Below are 18,455 nucleotides of genomic sequence, written 5' to 3' on the forward strand. Positions count from 1 at the left end.
GACCATATGGCAAATCTGGCTTCCCAGGTGGTGCTAGTGGTCAAGAACCCGCCTGCCAACACCGGAGACGTAAGACATTCGGGTTCGATCCCCAGGTTGGGAAGATCCCCTGGAGGAGGGCATGGCAACCTACCCAGAATTTTTGCCTGGAGAATCCCATGGATTGACTGCAGAGCCTGGTGGGCTAATGCTTGGCAAATCCGTTTAATCTTTGAGGAACCTCCATACTGTTTTCAAGAACAGCTGCACCATTTTACATCCCAACCAGCAGTGCACAAGTGTTCCCATTTCCCCACATTCCCCCAACACTTGTTATTTTCTGGGGTGCTGATAGTAGCCATCTCGATGCGTGTGAGGTGGTATCTCTTATTTGGTTTGCCTTTTGCTGAGGAACAGTGATGCCGAGCATCTTTTCAAGGGTTTATTGGTCATTTGTAAACCTGCTTTGGAGAAATGTTTATTTGAGACCTTTGCTGATTTTTTAACGAGCCACTTTGTTTTTTGTTGTTGCATTTTAGGAGGTCTGTACATTCTGGATAGTAACCTTTTATCAGATACACAGTTTGCAAATATTTTCTCCATTCTCTGGTTGCCCTTCACTCTGCTCACCACTCGCATTCTTTAATGGGTAATTTCTTGGGCACCTATCTGTGCCAGCCCATTAGGGCCAAACTGTCTGTGGTGGCGGGACCACCATGAAGTCATCAAGCAGCTTCTCTTACGTGCTAACAGGCAGCCAAGACCCTGTCCACCCCAGGCCAGACCAGGACTGTCCTCCCCCCACCGGCCCTAATCAGGACGAATGTAGGAGGGGACCATAGAGTTGAAGGTCCTCCGGAGTCTAGACTCGCCAAATGGTGGGGAACCATAGAGTCGGCCGCCCTCCAGCGTCTAGACTTGCCACGACGGGGCACGCACCGGAAGAGGCAGTCAGCGGGCCGGAAGTGAGCCGGGGACGCCGGGACTGCGTGAGGAGATGAAGCCGGCGGTGGACGAGATGTTTCCCGAGGGCGCGGGGCCGTATGTGGACCTGGACGAGGTGAGGCGGGCCGCGCCGGGCCGGGGCGCCAGCTCTCCGGCGCGCTTCGGGGCCGGGCCCAGAGAAGGCAGCGGCCTGCAGGGCCCCGCGCTCGCCCTCCCCGCGGTGCCTGCCTTAGCGCCGGGCCCCTGGGAAGCCTGTGGGCGGCGGCCGGGGCCGAGGTGAGCGTCGGTGCGCGCCGCCTGGAGGGCACCCCGGATGTGGGCCCCTCTCTGGAGGGCGTGCTGCCGGGCGGCGGGGGCGAGCGCCCGTCCGGGAGGCGGGGAGGCGCGGGCCCGGCCGACGGCGGGGCTCGGGAGGGGAGCGGGCGCCCGCCGGCGAGCGGGGAGCGGGCCGCCCGTGGGGGCCGTGCGCAGCGCCGTGCCCGGCCCGGCGTTTCTGCCTCCCCCGCTCCTGGGGGTTACAGGAGGCTCCTGTGGTGCTGGTGCTCCGCGGTCTCCAAGTGTCAGGCCAGCCCCCCAGGGGCACGGCCTCCGTTTCTCTTTCTTACAGCCCGGGGCGGGGGGACAGCCCCAGGAGATAGCTACAGCTACGGAGAGAGCCATTCCCAGCCCCCAGTGTATGGGGAGGTTGGCGGTGCAGGTTGTTAGAAGCCCTCCCGGGGCTTAGGGGTGGCCCGGCAAAACCTTAGGAGTGCAGCTGACTGCAGCCAGGTGCCGGAGGCCGTGCTGGGTGGGATGGGGACGGGGGAGGGCGTCTAAGGGAAGGCACGGTCATACGGTTTAACGTGCGGGCCCGACCTTTAGGTGCCTGAGAGAGCGCGCGGGGGATGGAGCCGGGAGGTGGGGGCGCGGGCGGAGGGCAGCGGATCTTGAGTTGCTTCCCGCTGTCCTGGGATGGGTGGGCTCTCCATACCCCACTGCAGGAGGCTGTCGCCCCTCCGCTAACCCTGATTCTCAGCCCTCACTCCAGGCGCCGCCTTAGGCAGGTGTGGGGTCCCTGGAAGGTTCTACTGTGGGGGGCGGGTGGGCTCCGTAGATGGGCAGAGAGGGTAGGGTGGGGTGGTGTGAACCGAGAATGGTCTGAATGAAGGCCAGGCCTCCAGGGACCAAGTCCACACAGTGTCACTGCAGGGCTTCCAGTGGGGTGAGGGGTGGGGGGCGCTAGCTAACTGAAGAGAGAGGAGGCCTCTGAGAACCCTGGCTGCTGAGAGCAGCCACCGGCAGCTCTATGGGGAACTCAGGAGGTGCTCAGCTGTCTGAGCCGGAAGAGGTGGACAGACAGCCTGGGGGCTGCTGGGAGTCGGGGTGCAGAGGGGCCTGGGGGCCGGCTGGCCAGGGTGCCGCCCCCAGAGGCCTCTGCTCTAGTGTCCCCATGTGACCTGAGAGACTCAGAGTCCTCATGACGCCGCCCAGCTTTGGACCTGACATTGTTTTACTGCCCGTGTTGAGGGGTGGCCAGTGATGACACCTCCACCAGAAGAGCCCCAGGTGAGCAGGTCAGTTTCTCAGGGGAAACGGCTTAATTCTCCGAAGAAGCAGGGGGCATCGAGAGCAGAGGGATCAGTTGGCTCAGTGGGGGCCTCGGTGGCCAGGCCAGTGGGGATAGGAGTCCCCTCCCGCGGTGTGTGCAGGAGAGCTACCCTCTAGGCAGGATTCTCTGTAAAAGGCACGGAGGAGCCTAGGAACCCAAGACCTGACGGGACCTTCCCGTCATTCCTCCAAATGCTGCCTGCCTCACCCCTGCTCCAGCCACTTCCTTCCCTGGCCTGAATCTGGTCCTGACCTGGACACTCTCTGCCCAGCAGTGGTGTGGAGCCCGCAAGGCACTTATCCTTCATTCTCTCTGAAAACCCCGCTGACATAACCTTTCTTTCCTCCAACCAGGCAGGAGGCAGCACCGGGCTCCTGATGGACTTGGCAGCCAATGAAAAGGCAGTTCACGCAGACTTTTTTAACGGTGAGGACGCCGGGGTTGGCTTGCCAGTTTCAGCCTGTGTTTCTTCTGCAGGTTATGGGGTGGAGCAGCTTCGCAAGATGAGTGATGTGGGTTGTGGCCAGGTCCTCTCTCGTTCTTAGACCGCGGTGCAGCTGTGGGAAATAGGCTCCCCCGTTTTTCAGGAGGGAGAGGAGCTCCCGTCTCCTGTGCCTGGTGTGGAGTCTGAGCCCGAGACTGGCAGCGTCTGCCCACTGGGCGCTCTCTGCGCTCCTGACGGCTGTGCTCTGGGCTCCTCCGTTCACCCGGGTGCTCTTCCGCGGTGCCTGTGCGGAGCGACAGCCGCCCTCCTGCTCCCCCTGTGCCTCTTCTCTGAGACCAGCAGCTGTTCGTGTTCGAGTTCAGTGTTAGTTGAGGAGCATGGGTGGAATTTTACGAAATAACAGTGAAAAATGAAGTTTATAGGAAGTCTTCATCCGCGTTTGAGGGGGCATGTCTCTTGTTTCCTTCTGATTTCTTAGGGTGTTGTTCCTACAGATTTATTAATCCTTACCGAGGGTTAAATCGTAAGTAGAAACACAAGGCCGCTCTCTCAGGGAGTCCAGTGGTGCTTCCTCTCTCGTCATCCTTCTCTCATGCAGGCCGCCTGTGGCTACACAGAGCTCCGGTCGCTGGCCAGTGGCAGCCAGGCCGTGGTCTTGCCGTGTTGGTTTTGGCTGGCCCCACACCCCTCTCACGCCCGAGCCCGTATTCTCTGTTCTGTTCAGGCTTCGTAGGCTGAACAGAAAAGCCAGCTTGCTTCATGAGGACAGGAGGTGACAGTTGGGCCCCTGGAACTGAGTAGCATTTCAGTTCTTTAGGGGAGCAGGTGCGGGGGCACGGGGTGCAGAGGTCACAGCGTTCTCCGGAGCCGCCCGTGAGCCTCACCCGGGCAGGAGTGTGTGCTCGCCAACCCGGCATGACCCAACCCCACTCCTCCTCTGCCAGCCTGTGGGCTTAGAGGCAGTTGGCTGTATCTAGGGTTCATGTTCATGGATTTTCGACAGCAGCCCTTTAGTTCTGACAAAAGCTTCTGAGGGAGGGACCCAGGCTGCCCTGCCTGATGAGCACAGGAGCAGATGAGGGCCTTTCTCCCCCAAAGGCCGATCCTGGCAGAAAAGGGAAGGAGCTCGGGCTTAGGCTTGGGCATGCCGCCTGGCAAGTTGTGACGGTCCTGGCCTGTGGGAGGCGCTTCCCTGCCAGGAAGCCCAGTGGCCTGTGGAGGGGCTTGTCCTGAGCCCTTTTCACTCACTGAACAGATGGTTTTGATGGTCTCTTGTCCCTGAGGCAGTGAGTTGTAGCCCTGAACCGGGCCCGCTGTCCTCACTCACGTCTTACAAAACAGGAGCGCCTTCGAGACGGGGCAGGCCGGGACAGCTCAGCCAAGGGAGCCTGATGGGTGGGCACAGTGCTTCCAGGGGCGCCTCCAGGCCGGGTCTCAGGAGGCGGCACCTGCAAGGGCTGGGGGTGCCTGGTGCCACCGTCCCTGGAAAGCAGCTGCATGGGGACTGATGGCCCTCTTTCTGGTTCGTTTACTCTGCGCATCCTCAGTGCACACTACACGTGAGTGGGATTGTAGTGTGTTTTTCCCTCATTGTGGAAGTAACACCCGTGGTGGAAGTTTAGAAAATTTACACAGACGTACACAGAAGGACAAAATAGCCCTGAACTAGGTTTCCCCCTTGCAGGTGCGGTGCACCCTGATTTTGGGGCGTTTCTTCTGGTGGGGACGGGGGCGGGCTGTGATTTTGAAGCTAAGTATAGGTCCGACTCTTTTAAGGGGAGTGTCACGGGCTCCGAGTTCTCACAGCGCTCGTCCCTCCACCACCTTCCTCCCACCCCTCCCCGCGTTTCCACTCTCAGGCTGCGAGCCTCTGGGGGGCTTCCGTCAGCCACCCCTTCACCTCCACGCAGCATCCACACGAGTGGAGCCCGGCTGTGCTCACAGGTGCGGGCGCTGCCCTCACGGTCCTGGCTGTGAGGATCGCCCACAGGGTCCAGAGCACGCTGCGTGTTTTCTCGAGGTTGTCTAAACGGAAACCGGACCAAGGTGCCTGCTGGACCGCTGTCCTCTTGGGCTGCGTCAGCCCTAGTTGGGTGAAGTTGGGAGCCCGTAACGGGGAGCTCGTTGATCAGATTGCCCTGTGTTTTCTCTCTGGTTTTGAACGACCGCATGACCGCTTCATGTTTTGTCCTCCGTTATTGACCTTGTGTGACCATCAACTTGTGGTTTTGTTCATTTTGTAGATTTTGAAGATCTCTTTGATGATGATGATATCCAGTGAGGTGTGTCCAGCGGTGCGTCTGGCCGAGCTTCGCCACGTGGTGGTGTGGTGGGGCTCCTTAAAGGACAGTTTCAGGTGGTTCCAGAGAACTTGTGGGAATCGCTAAAATTTAGGAGATGATTAGCCAAGAAAGAGAAGAAGCTTTTAGCCATCTGGAGGAGGCCTGTTAAACTCTTGAATGTGGCCAGCTTTTGTCCTTAACTTCAGTTAAAATAAAGTGCTGTTATTTCTTGCAGGGTGACTTTGACTCTTGCATTTTGAGTGAGCGTGGCAGTCCCTGGACACGTGTGTGTGTATGCCCCCGTGGGTGTTCCCTGCTGAGAGAAGCAGGTCTCCTCATAGAAACACACACGCGCTTTTTGCGTTGGGACCTGGAGTGACTCTGACAGCCCACAGTTGCTGAGGTGGCGCTTGTGTGAGACCCTGTGAGACCCTGCTCCTGGCCCATGGGCTCCCCTGCTGGGCCTCGTGTTCGGCTCTGACATCAGAGCAGCTGCTGCCCCCAGACCCGAGGCTTGAGGAAACAGGCAGCTTGGTGATAACTGAAGGAGACGCCTCCCACCTGGGAAATGTGTGCCTCGGTCCATTTCAGAGGAGAGCCTAGCGTCTCTGAGGGCAGTTTCTTACTGGTCCAGCTCAGCAGCTGATAATGGCTGTAAACACTCGGATCTCACATCAGTCTCGAGGAATGTGTCTTCGATCAGGAACGAGCCAGGGCACAGGACTTGGTGGTTCCCACAGCTCCGAGCAGAGCAGAATTGCTTAGTGGACGAGTCAGGCTGTCCCCTCTCGCTGTGAGAACCGCCACATGGAGCAGCCTGACGGCCTGGCTGTGAAAGAGCTGTGTTTACTGAGAACCGTCATCTCGTGAGTGCCAAGTGGGTTTCTGCTCTTCGCATGCCCCTCCTGGTGGAACTTGGCCCCCGGCAGGGAGGACCAATTGTCCAGGGCAGCTCAAGGGGCCGACACGAGGGCAGCATCCCAGGAAATGCCAGGTTAGCAGGGTCTGGGGGTCCCATCACGGGAGGCCCTGCCCTGGGACCCCAGGCTGCTTCCACATCAGACTCAACGGCAGGGCCTCCAGCAGGAGCCGCACAGCCTGACTCCAGGGAGCAGTGTCTCAGGGCCTGTTCTTGAGGTCATGTACTGGGCAGTCCGGTTTCCTCAGTGGGGTCCTTGCAGGCCCAGAAGACTCTGTGGGGAAGGACGGGGCATTCGGCCATCAGCAGTGGCCGCGCTTTGGACTGTGAGCTGTGAGGGCCGTGCATGTTCAGACCTCAGGATTGGGAAGGCCCTTGTGGACGAGGGGAGGTGCTGGGAGGAGGACCCCCGCTCGTGGCCGTGGCGGGATTGTACTTGTAGAGAATTGTCTGCTAAAGTGGAGTGTCTGGATCCTTGTTGAACTGCAGGTTCTTGGAAGTGAGAGCTCCTAATGCAGGGAGCCTGTCGAAACCATGTGAACAAGCGCGTGGTTATTGCGGTTGAGCTCTGGGGAATTTGGGTTTGGGGAGGAAATTGCAGGAAGAGCTGTTCTGATGCTCTGAGCTGTGGAGACTAGTGGAGGCCTTCGGAGGAACCATCTGCTCTCCCTGCCCTTACAGTTCTCAGTCTTCCTGGGCAGAGGGAAAATATTTGTCCCTCAGCCTCTGCCCTGGCCGCTTGAGTGGAGAGAGGCTTACGTGCTTTATCAGGGCTTAGGAGACCGCCGGGAGAGGAGTCTGGCCTCCACACACGTGAGCAGCTGAGTTAGGGACGCTTCCAAAGCAAGTGACACTGTGAGGAAGCAGCATTACTGACTAGAAAATTGAGCGCTGTGAGTTCTGCTTGATGTCAAGATGAGAAAAAGGTGCTGAAATGAAGAGCCCCTTTGTCCCTCGAGAGGCCAGAGGCCAAGGCTCCGCCCCTTGGAGTTCCTGTCCTGTGGAAATGCTGTCTTCTTGTCGCACACTTGCCCAGGTCACCCGGCATTTGGGAGGCTGCAGGGTGCCAGCCGTTGGTCAAGGGCTGCATTGTCTCACCGAGACCAAAAACAAAGCCAGGAGACACTCAGCAGATTAGGAAGGAAGACAGGAAGCCTGGTCCCAAAGGGCTGGACTGTTAACGTTTGCTGATGCAGAGAACTCTTACAGACTGGCACGAAGGAGGCACGCACTGGAGGCTGGTGGGCACCGAGACACCAGCTTATAGAAGAACCAACTCAGACGGCCAGGCAGCCCTCAGAGGGGCTCAGGGTCACAGGCAGTCGGCGAAACGTCCATTGAGGCAACAGGACGCCACTTTCCTCGCTGGAGGGCAGAAGCCTTGAGTGATGAGGGATGACATGCCGGCGGGGGCGGGGTGGGACTAGGGGGAATCGTGGTCTCTGTGGAAGAGATGCAGCGATGGTAATGAAGACTGGAGGCCCGGCAGAACCCAGACACGATGTTGGCTCTTGCATTTTTCCTTGGGGAAACAATATGGAAACAGAATGAGTGATCATGGGTGAGGAAGTGGTGGGGCAGGCACACCTCGGGGAGCCCCGCGTCCCCTGCAGAGTGGCCTTGGGCCTGGGGGGGATTACACAGGGCCCTGTGGGCGGGGAAGCTGAGAGGCAGGAGAGGGGCTGTTACTGGCACTTTATACCTGTTCATCTGACATACAGACTATTTTTTTGGGCTCCAAAGTCACTGCAGATGGTGACTGCAGGCAGGAAATTAAGAGATGCTTACTCCTTGGCAGGAAAGTTACGACCAACCTAGACAGCATATTAAAAAGCAGAGACATTACTTTGCCAACAAACGTCCGTCTAGTCAAGGCTTTGGTTTTTCCAGTGGTCGTGTATGGATGTGAGAGTTAGACTGTGAAGAAAGCTGAGCGCCAAAGAATTGATGCTCTTGAACTGTGGTGTTGGAGAAGACTCTTGAGAGTCCCTTGGACTGCAACGAGATCGAACCAGTCCATCCTAAAGGAGATCAGTCCTGGGTGTTCATTGGAAGGGCTGATGTTGAAGCTGAAACTCCAATACTTTGGCCACCTGATGCGAAGAGCTGACTCGTTGGAAAAGATTCTGATGCTGGGAGGGATTGAGGGCAGGAGGAGAAGGGGACGACAGAGGATGAGTTGGCTTGAAGGCGTCACCAACTTGATGGACGTGAGTCTGAGTGAACTCCGGAGTCGGTGATGGACAGGGAGGCCTGGCGGGCTGTGACTCACGGGGTCGCAGAGTCGGACACGACTGAGCGACTGGACTGAGCTGATGCATGTGTGCAGGGCGTCCCTGTGGCTCAGACGGTAAAGAATCTGCCTGTAGTGCAGGAGACCAGGGTTCGATCCCAGGGTCGGGAAGATCCCCTGGAGAAGGGAACGGCTACGCACTCACAGTGTTCTTGCCTGGAGAATCCCATGAACAGAGGCTACAGTCCATGGTGTCACAAAGAGACGTGACTGAGCAAATAACACTTCCATGCACGTGTGCAGGGGGCTTCCCTGATGGCTCAGTGGTAAAGAATCCACCTGCCAATTCAAGAGACATGGGTTTGGAAGATCCCCTGGAGAAGGAAATGGCAACCCACTCCAGTGTTCTTGCCTGGGAAATCCCATGGACAGGGGAGCCTGGGGGGCAATGGTCCATGGGGTCAGAAAAGAACCAGATACGACTTAGTGACTAAACAACAGCAAATGCACACGTGTGGGGACACCTCCTCCTCCGCACCCACCTTGGCCCACAGGCTGTGATGACATGCGTGTACATATATGATCATACGTGTGTGTGAATGTTTCAGAAAAGACGGCGCTCCCAGCCCCGAGGGGAACGATGATAAATGAAGAGCCTGTGAAAACACAGTGTACAGGTGTGGGGCAGGTGGGGGGTTTGGGGGCAGGTGTGAGGTCAGGCAGTCAGGGGCCTCCCTCTCTGGAGGAGGCCCTTGGTGGGGAACCCAGACCTTGAGGTGAGTGGGAGAAGGGGCCTTAGGAGAGGGCAGGAGAGCGGCCCAGGTGTGTGCAGGGCCTCGAGGTGGGACCATCCTCGAGTGGGTGGCCATCAGGGAAGGAGAGGGGGCCCTGAGCCATGAGGGGCGCGGGGGCGGAGGGCAGTGCTCAGGAGGCTTCTCCTCCTGTGTCCTGCGTTTGCCCCAGGCTGGTTCCCGGTCTGCAGCTGAGGCGGAGCAGGAAGGCCTGGCCTTCGTCGTCAAGAACCACTCGCTGTAAAGGAGGGACTGATTTCGCGGCTGGGTCCCTGAGCCTGGAGCCTGGAGAGACACAGCACTGGGGCGTGTGTTCAGCGGGAGTCTGCCCTGCCCCACAGTATTTTCTGCTCCGCTGCGAACTGGCTTGCGTCCTGACAGCACAGAGCTGACTCTGTACCCTCAAGGGCACCTGGGGTCGGCAGGCAGGTGGAGGCTTCCTGCAGGAAGGGGCCTGTGTGGGGCCAGGAGGTGGCTCAGCCCGCAGCCCTTGGCCACTGCTGTTGGTTTTGCTTGTTTTGTTTTTTTTTAATTTCCTTTGACTCAACTTTAGCATTTATTTTGCTGAGACCTAGTTTATCCTGTCACTTGGAGGGCTCAGTTCTGTCTCCAGCTGTGTCCAGAGCAGTTAAGTAAATGTTGAAGGAGCCTGCTGGAGTCCTTGCTGAGACAGGAAAACCGCCAACCTGCCATGAAAGGACACTTGGTGCAGTTGCTGGATTGTTTTCTTGGCATCTTGCTGATGACCATAACAATGCCCCAAGGATGCCTCTCATTGAAAGTCGGCTTTGAGCACAGCACTTACATTCCACCAAGTCCTCTGAATGCTCCAGGGAGGAGGGCCATGTATTCAGTTGCCAGTCAATACACCGAGGATCATGGAGGCGACAGGCCCTCCCTGGGCTGGCCCTCCAAGTGGGGTGGAGTGGGCTTCGCCCCAGAGCCGTGGAGAGTCCCTGCCTTAGACATTAGACAGGGGCCCTGGTTCTGCCCTCTAAGCCATGGGAGCTGGAGGCAACTGGTTAATGCCCCTGCCTGCTTGTTTCTCCTCTACACAAATGAAGGATATAAAGACACCCTGTGCAAGACAAAGTGAAAAATTTCTTCTCAGCACAAGATGGCATCGAGGGACAGCCACGCTGCAGATGGGGGAGCCCTGCAGTGCAGGTCCTAACAAAGGGCTCACTCAGAGTGTATGGAGAGCTCCTAGAAACCAACAGGAAGACCCAGACAACCTAAGTAAGTGTGGGCAAGAGATGGGACGGTTTGCACACAGAGACGTGCGCTTGGGCCCTGAGCATCTGAGCCGATGCTTGGCACTCAGGGAGGTGACGGAGCAACGGTCCTTTCCCACTGACTAGAGTGAAACTCACGCGTCCATCGATCAAGTGCCTCCCGGCCCTGCCCTGGCCTGCCTCCACGCCCGGGTGACTTCGCCGCAGTGTGAACTGTGTTCTTCACGTGTCGTGGTGAATAGTCCCAAAGTGTGCAGCCAACACGCCTGCCCTGCAGAGCAGGCTGTGAGCATGGATTGGGACTGGCTGTTCTTCCCTGTGGATTGCGGGGTAGGGGCTCCCTGCTCAGATCTTTACCTCATTTTATCACTCATCCCACAACCACTCTACAAGGTAGGTCTTATTATGTTTTCTTTTTTTAAGACTCTCTGTGTTAGGCCCTGAAATTTGCCCCCCATTCATAGGTGATGTCTGCGTCTGGTTTTGGTATTAGAACACCGGCCTGGTAGAATAAGCTTGGAGTCACTCCCTCTGCTTCTGCCCTCTGAAAGACGTGGTGGAGAACTGCTGTAGCTTCTTTCTCCAGCATCTGGCAGGACCCGCCCGTTTTCCCGTCTGGGCTTGGTGCATCTGTTTTGCAAGGCAATTCACTGTCTTCAGTTTCTTGAAAAGATGCAGCCATGACAAGATGGTCAGTTTCTTCTTGTGTGAATTTTGACAGATTGTGTCTTTCCAGAAATTAGTCTATTTCATCTAAGTTATCAAATTATTGGGCATAGAATTTTAGTATTATTTCATTATCCTTTTTTTAAATTTTTTTAAACTTTTTTTTTTATTGGAATACAGTTGCTTTACAATGCGGTGTTAGTTTCTGGTAATAGTGAAGTAAATCACCTGTGCATACACATGTCTCCTCCCTCTTGGGCCTCCCTTCCTCCCTGCCCCATCCCACTCCTCCAGGTCAACACAAGAGCGCTGAGCGGGGCCCCCAGTGCTCTACTGCGGGCTCCTACTAGCCCTCTGTTGTAGACATAGTAGGGCATGTATGTCAATGCTAATCTCCCGATTCCTCCTGCCCTCTCTTCCCCCGACTGGTACCCACATGTCCACTCTCCATATCTGTGTCTGTTCTTGCAGATGAATGGATAAAGAAGATGTTGTCAGTGAGCTCAGTCACTCAGTCGTGTCCGACTCTTTGTGACCCCACGGACTGCAGCACACCAGGCTTCCCTGTCCATCACCAACTCCCGGAGCTTGCTTTTAAACTCATGTCCGTCAAGTTGGTGATGCCATCCAACCATCTCATCCTCTGTCGTCCCCTTCTCCTCCTGCCTTCAATCTTTCCCAGCATCAGGGTCTTTTCCAACGAGTCAGTTCTTTCCATCAGGTGGCCAAAGGGTTGGAGCTTCAGCATCAGTCCTTCCAATGAATATTCAGGACTGATTTCCTTTAGGATTGACTGGTTTGATCTCCATGCAGTCCAAGGGACTCTCAAGAGTCTTCTACAACACCGCAGTTCAAAAGCATCAGTTCTTTGATACTTAGCTTTCTTTATGGTCCAACTCTCACATCCATACATGACTGCTGGAAAAATCATGGTTTGACTAGATGGACGTTTGTTGGCAAAGTAATGTCTCTCCTTTTGAATATGCTGTCTAGGTTGCTTATAGCTTTTCCAAGGATCAAAGGTCTTTTAATGTCATGGCTTCAGTCACCATCTGCCGTGATTTTGGAGCCCAAGGAAATAAAGTCTCTCACTGTCTCCATGTGGTACAAATATACAATGGAATATTATGCAGCCACTAAAAGGAACAAGATAGGGTGATTTATGAGATGTGGATGGACCTAGAATCTGTATACAGAGTAAAGCAAGTCATAAAGAGAGAAACAAGCGTATATTAGCATGCTTGTGGAATCTAGAAGAATGGTCCAGGTGGATTTTATTATCCTTCTGTTGTCCATGGTGTCTGCAGCTACATTCTTTTTCTAATTTCTGACATTAGTAATTTTTGTCCTTTTTCTTTTTTTCTGCTTTTCTTAGCTTCCACAGTGGCGCAGCAGTAAAGAAGCCACCTGGCAATGCAGGAGACACCAGAGGTGTGCATTTGATGCCTGGGTCAGGAAGACCCCCGGAGAAAGGAGTGGCAGCCCACTCCGGTGCTCTTGCCTGGAGGATCCCATGGACAGAGGAGCCTGATGGGCCACAGTCTATGGGGTAACAAAAGAGTCAGATACAACTTAGCCTTAGCGACTAAATGACAAGAGCAGCATTTGATATCTCTAGTTTCCCTTCGAGTCCATGATTTGTGTGTGGGCTGGTGGCTGCCAGGGCGGCCTGAGGCCTCTGCCTCCTGTCTCATGCTGCTGTTTGGGTCTCTCCCTCGAGGACTCTGTCACTTCCTTCTAAGGAGCAGAACACGGCAGAAGTGACGCTGCGATTCCCCAAGGACGGCTTAGTTATGTAAAGGCTGTAGCTTCTCCTTTGGCCTTTTTGCCTCTCCCTCCCCTCTGTCTCTCTCATCCTTCCCCCCGCGGTAAGCCAGCTTCCATACTGTCAGGACACTCGGGCACCGCGTAGCGAGCTCATGGTGCATCTCGGCATTTACTCAGGACTCCTTTTATGGCTTTCAGTAATGGTCAAAATTTTATTTCTAAAGGTAGTGTATGTCATTTGTTACGTTCATTCATACATGCCGAGGGATTCATATTTTACTTTTTAAATATTTAATAAGACAATATAAAATAACATGAGAATAAACAGTAGCAGAATAAGCCCTAGAAACAGACCCACGTATACAGAGGCGCTTGGTTTACGGTGAAGATGGCCCTATGCAGCAGCGGGGGAGGAGCACCTAAAACGTGGTCCGTGGGGTGACCGTGTGGAGAAATGAAGCCATTCTACATAAACCCCCAATTCAATGGCGTGCGAGTTATCGGTCCCAACATGAAGGACTGAGCAGACAGAAGGTTCTACTGGAAACATTAAAGAGATACTTTCTGATCTCGCACGGACAGTATTTCTTTAAACATGCCGCAGGATGAAGTAGCCGTGGAAGAAGTGCCTGATAGTCATGAAATTTAAGAACCTCTGTTCATCAAAAACAATTTTAAAGGCCAATACAGGTATAAATATGGAAACCACAAAGTAAGAGAAGATATTCAGGGACCATGTAACCAATGAAGGGCTCATACCAAAATAAGAATTTCTATGATCTTTGTGAAAAAGAAAAAAAACCTGGCAAAACATATATGCTTCCTCAAAAAGAGCATTCAGTTTGCTGCTAAATATGTGAAAATAGGGTCCAGCTCATTAGCCACTAGAGAAGGGGAAAACTTCCTCCTTAAAAAGAATTGCAACTTTTCTCATTGGTAGACTTGTAATTACAAAAAACAGTGTTCAATTGTTATTATACTTTGAATTTTGTCAAAAATATATGTTTCTTTTCTCTCCTGTTAGGTATAAGTACCTATGAAATATATTTAGGCCACAAATGCCTAGAATTTGCTTTGATAAGTTTTGTTGGCGTATAGTTGGTTTCCGTCTGCAGTGTAAGTTTCAGCTGCGCTGTGTTCCTTTCGGGCGCACAGCAAAAGGATTCCGTTACACGTGCACATATACCCACTCTGGTGTCGTCCTTTACCTGCACTGATCACTGTATGGAGTGTAGTTCCCTGGGCCGTACAGCAGCTCCTTGCTGGTTACATATAGTAGTGCATAGATATCAATCCCAGTCTTCCAGTTTGTCCCTCACCCCTTACCCCCTGGTAACCATGAGCCTTTCTGTGTCTGTTGTGACCAGCACAGCACGTGGGGATCGAAAGTGGTTGACACACAGTTTGGGAAAAAGCAGCTAGAGACAGAATTAAAGTTTTAAAGATGGGACCGGGGGACCCAAGACCTCTTGGGTCCAGAACCCTGTTCTTTAGAGCCACATCGCTGTCATTTAGTGCCTTGGCAACAGAAAGGAGGTGCTGTGTTGTGGTGAAGTCGGCCGCCTGCGTCCCTGGTCACGTCTCCCACTGTATCGATTGCTCTAAACTGTCCTTGTAATTTTCTTGTGCAGGGGCTGTTGCCTCGCTGGAGGTCATAGACCCGCATGAGCCTGGGAGAGCTCGGTGTGTGCACGAGCGGCGTGCTGAACTTGCGCTGACCAGGCCTTCCAAGGTCCACACTGTGTGTTTTTCCTTAGCTTAGCAGGGCATGACAACCCCCACTGATCAACCTGATGTACTCTTATTTGGGTTATGCTTATTGCTATATTTTGCTTTTATTCTTTTCCCATGGTGATTTTCTCATGGCTTAGCCAGAGCAATAGCTGGCTGACTATTAACCCCTGCATATGTCTGAGAGTCTATTTCTGTTTTTTTTTTTTTATGTTCAAAATTGTTTATTTAAAAAATAAACATGAAAGCTGGAATGGTATATGACCACACACCCAGCAGAAAGGCTAAAACTGATGAAGCAGACAATATGGCTTGTCCCTATTAGACAATGGGCTTCCCTGTGGGCTCAGCTGGTAAAGAAACTGTCTGCAAAGAGGGAGCCCTGGGTTTGATTCCCTGGGTTGGGAAGATCTGGAGAAGGGAACGGCTGTCCACTCCAGTACTCTGGTCTGGAGAAGTCCATGGACTGTACAGACAGTAAAGCTTGTCCATGTTAGACAGCATCACTGACTCACTGGGCATGAATCTGAGCAAACTCCAGGGGAGAGTGAAGGACAGGGAACGGAGGCGTGCTGCAGCCCCCGGGGCCTCAAAGAGCTGCACACGGCTTAATGGTGGAGCAACAACAAATGGCTTGTCCATGATGGTGCACAGCAACAGGGACTCTCCTGCACTATTTGTGGGATGAAAATTGCTTTTCCATTTTGGTAAAACTTTAGAGTTAATCAAAAGCAAGAGCATTCAGCTCCTAAGAATGCCAACAGTAACTCACTCACAGCAAAAGACATGCAAAAAATTTTGTAGAAGCAAGGAGATCCAACCAATCCATCCTAAAGGAAATCAGTCCTGAATATTCATTGGAAGGACTGATGCTGAAGCTGAAACTCCAATCCTTTGGCCACTTGATGTGAAGAACTGGCTCATTTGAAAAGACTCTGATGCTGGGAAAGATTGAAGGTGGGAGGAGAAGGGAACGACAAGATAAGATGGTTGGATGGCATCACCAACTCCATGGACATGAGTTTGAGTGAACTCCGGGAGTTGGTGAGGGACAGGAAGGCCTGGCGTGCTGCAGTCCATGGGGTTGCAGAGTCAGACATGACTGAGCAACTGAACTGAACTGAATAAACTCGAATGGCCATCAGTGGTAGAATGGATAAATTATGATATTTTCATATGGTGGAATCTTATGTAGTAATGAAAAATTAGAACTACCATTACGGGCAGTCACGTGGGTTAATCTCATAAATATGTTAACCAAAAAAAAAAAAAAAAGCACAGAAGATAAACTGGATGATTCTACGATGCTATTCACTGAATGTTCACAGTAGGCAAAACTAATCTGTGTGTTAGAAGCAGGATTCACGTTAACCCTGGGAGCTGACAAGTGAAATGACGGGAGAAGATCTTGTAAAAATTGGGTGAATTTCTCATTCTCAACCTGGGTGGTGGTGAACTCCCTGAGTGGATATGATTTGAGTATTTTTTCTGAAGATATGTCAAAATTGCACCTGTGCTTTTGCTTCCTGTCTTCCATCCCGTGACTTGGAGGGTGGTGCTGTGGCCGGGGTCATCATCCCTAACGACAGTGTCATCTGTGCCCTTGGTGTGATGGAGCAGGAGCCCAGGGGAACTTCTGTCCCCAAGTGGAACCACCACTTTCACCAGACCACTGACCTGGCTCCTCCCCAAGAGGCCCAGCTCGTCAGCCCTGAGCCACTGAAGCCAAGCCTATTCCTACTCACCCCTACTGACCATGGGGAACACCTTGGCCATTATCATCTTAACAGATCTCTTTGGTGGTGGTGGCAAAAGTGGGCTGAAAAAGGCCAACTGGAGGCAGAGGGCCCTCGGTGGACGGTCATGTCCTGCCAACAGGTGATGGTGAAGTCCTGCATCCCAGGGGGGGTTGGGAGATGGAGGTATGTTGCGTGCAAACACCTTTTCTTCCACATTTGATCAATGCACGAATATCTGACTTCTTTCCTACCAAAACCCATGGAATGACCCAGAGAACCATGATACACAAAGGGGATGAGACCCGCCCCTGCCTCCTGCCCTGTTCGTTCAGTCTTCATGTGACTTGACTCACTGCTCCTTCTTGCAACATGAAGAGTTCTGGGTGCAGAGCATCCTTGTCCATCTCTGCATCTCACACATAGTGAATGTCTGCTTCATAAATGCCTTCAAGCAATGTGATTGAATACATGGATCAGAGTCCTTAAGACATCCCATTACGTTCAGAAGTGGAAGAGGTTTGAGGGGCTCCTCATGGTTCACTGTCTCTGAATTCTCCATCCAGCCCTCAGGACACTGTCTCTCTGTCCACCCTCCATCACGTGGCTGTGTGCTTCTGCCCCAGTCTCCGCAGGGCTTCCTTCACGTCCTTGTTTCTCAGGCTGTAGATGAGGGGGTTGAGCATCGGGATGACCAGGGTGTAGAAGATGGAGACCACCTTGCCCTGCTCCATGGACTCCACAGCCCCCGGCTGGGCATACATGACAAAGACAGTCCCATAAAAGAGGGACACGGCTGTCATGTGGGAGCCGCAGGTGGAGAAGAGCTTGTGCCTCCCTCCACCTGAGCGCATCCTCAGGATGGTCACGGTGATGTAGCCATAGGAGACGAGGACCACGAGTGTGGTGCCCACGATGATGAGGCCACAGATTGCAAACAAGACCAGCTCATTGATCATAGTGTCATCACAGGCAAGCTTGAGCAGAGGCGGCACATCACAGAAGAAGTGGTCGATGTGGCTGGAGCTGCAGAATGGGAGGCTGAATGTGAAGCTGGTCTGCAGGATGGAGTTGAGGCAGCCCCCACAGTAGCAGCCCAGCACCAGGCAGGCACAGACCGAGGGGCGCATGGTGATGGGGTAGCGCAGGGGGCTGCAGATGGCCACGAAGCGGTCATAGGCCATCACGGCCAGGAGGAAACCCTCTGTGGTGACCAGCAGGGAGAAGAAGAAGAACTGGGTGGCACAGCTTGTGAAGGTGATGAGCTTGGAGGAGGACAGGAAGGTGGCCAGGGCCTTGGGGGCGATGACAGACGAGTAACACAGGTCCAGGAAGGAGAGGTTCTTGAGGAAGAAGTACATCGGGGAGTGCAGACGGACATCCAGCGTGATGACCACGATCATGGTGAGGTTCCCCAGGACGGCCACCACGTACAGGGCCAGGAACAGAGCAAAGAGCAGGGCCTGGGTCTGTGGGCCACCCGCAAATCCTTCCAGCACGAACTCCTGCAGAAGCTTCACTGAGAGGTTTCCGTTTCTGTGGGGTGACATGGTCTTGACCCTTTGATGACTCACTGCCCACTGACCAAGACGCCACCAGCTGCCCAGGTCTCCTTCCAGAGGAGCTCAGGCTGACCTGAAAGGGCAGTGTTGCCTGTGACTCACAAATTCATAAATATGCACGGAGCACTCACTGTGTGGAATCCTCTGAGTTGTTACCACAGGGTGGGGTGAGTGCCAGAAGGGTTACAAAGCTGAGAGTCTCCAGGGCAAGAATGGAGTTGCAGCCCCCTGTCTCCTCCTTTGAAGTAAATGCTCTCCTCCCCTCAGGGATGCTTCTGAATTTTGCCATTTCCACTCTATGCTCCCATAGCTAATCCTATACTTTCTGTTCCTTATAAACTCATTCACTGACTTCAGAAACGTTTACTGAGGACCCCCGGCCCACCAGGACTTGACCTAGTGATGGTTTCATCTCCAGGCCAAACTGGAAGGAGAGCAAAGACCTGCCATCACCGGGCTAATGAGGGTGTTTTGTGTCTGTCTCTCCTGCAGATTCTGATCCCCATCTCAGCATCATGGCCTCTGAGCCTGGACCACAGTGGCATTTCATCTGCAGAGCTCTCTGCACCCTTGAGG

At 53.8% G+C, this 18,455-nt stretch overlaps 2 protein-coding genes and 1 long non-coding RNA gene across 4 annotated transcripts; 2 read left to right on the plus strand and 1 right to left on the minus strand.

The window, feature by feature from the left end:
- Window positions 1–905: 905 nt before the first annotated feature.
- COPS9 (COP9 signalosome subunit 9) lies at window positions 906–5,473 on the plus strand. The gene is made up of 3 exons (XM_070292517.1): window positions 906–1,039; window positions 2,866–2,938; window positions 5,201–5,473. Exons 1-3 carry the CDS (start codon window positions 977–979, stop codon window positions 5,236–5,238), a joined length of 174 nt encoding a protein of 57 aa, XP_070148618.1. The 5' UTR covers window positions 906–976; the 3' UTR covers window positions 5,239–5,473.
- A 3,294-nt stretch (window positions 5,474–8,767) lies between these two features.
- LOC138414471 (uncharacterized) lies at window positions 8,768–13,928 on the plus strand. Of its 2 annotated transcripts, XR_011246855.1 has the most exons (3): window positions 8,768–10,421; window positions 10,544–10,810; window positions 12,459–13,928. It is a non-coding gene; the product is annotated as an uncharacterized lncRNA (long non-coding RNA). The 2 variants fall into 2 exon arrangements; XR_011246866.1 differs by lacking the exons at window positions 8,768–10,421; window positions 10,544–10,810 and adding an exon at window positions 10,911–11,108 and having other exon boundaries at window positions 12,459–13,199.
- A 2,988-nt stretch (window positions 13,929–16,916) lies between these two features.
- LOC138414417 (olfactory receptor 9S13-like) lies at window positions 16,917–17,867 on the minus strand. Its single transcript, XM_069541873.1, has one exon. It carries the CDS (start codon window positions 17,865–17,867, stop codon window positions 16,917–16,919), a length of 951 nt encoding a protein of 316 aa, XP_069397974.1.
- Window positions 17,868–18,455: the final 588 nt, after the last annotated feature.

This window comes from Ovis canadensis, chromosome 1, assembly GCF_042477335.2.
Source record: "Ovis canadensis isolate MfBH-ARS-UI-01 breed Bighorn chromosome 1, ARS-UI_OviCan_v2, whole genome shotgun sequence".
Lineage (NCBI taxonomy): Eukaryota > Metazoa > Chordata > Mammalia > Artiodactyla > Bovidae > Ovis > Ovis canadensis.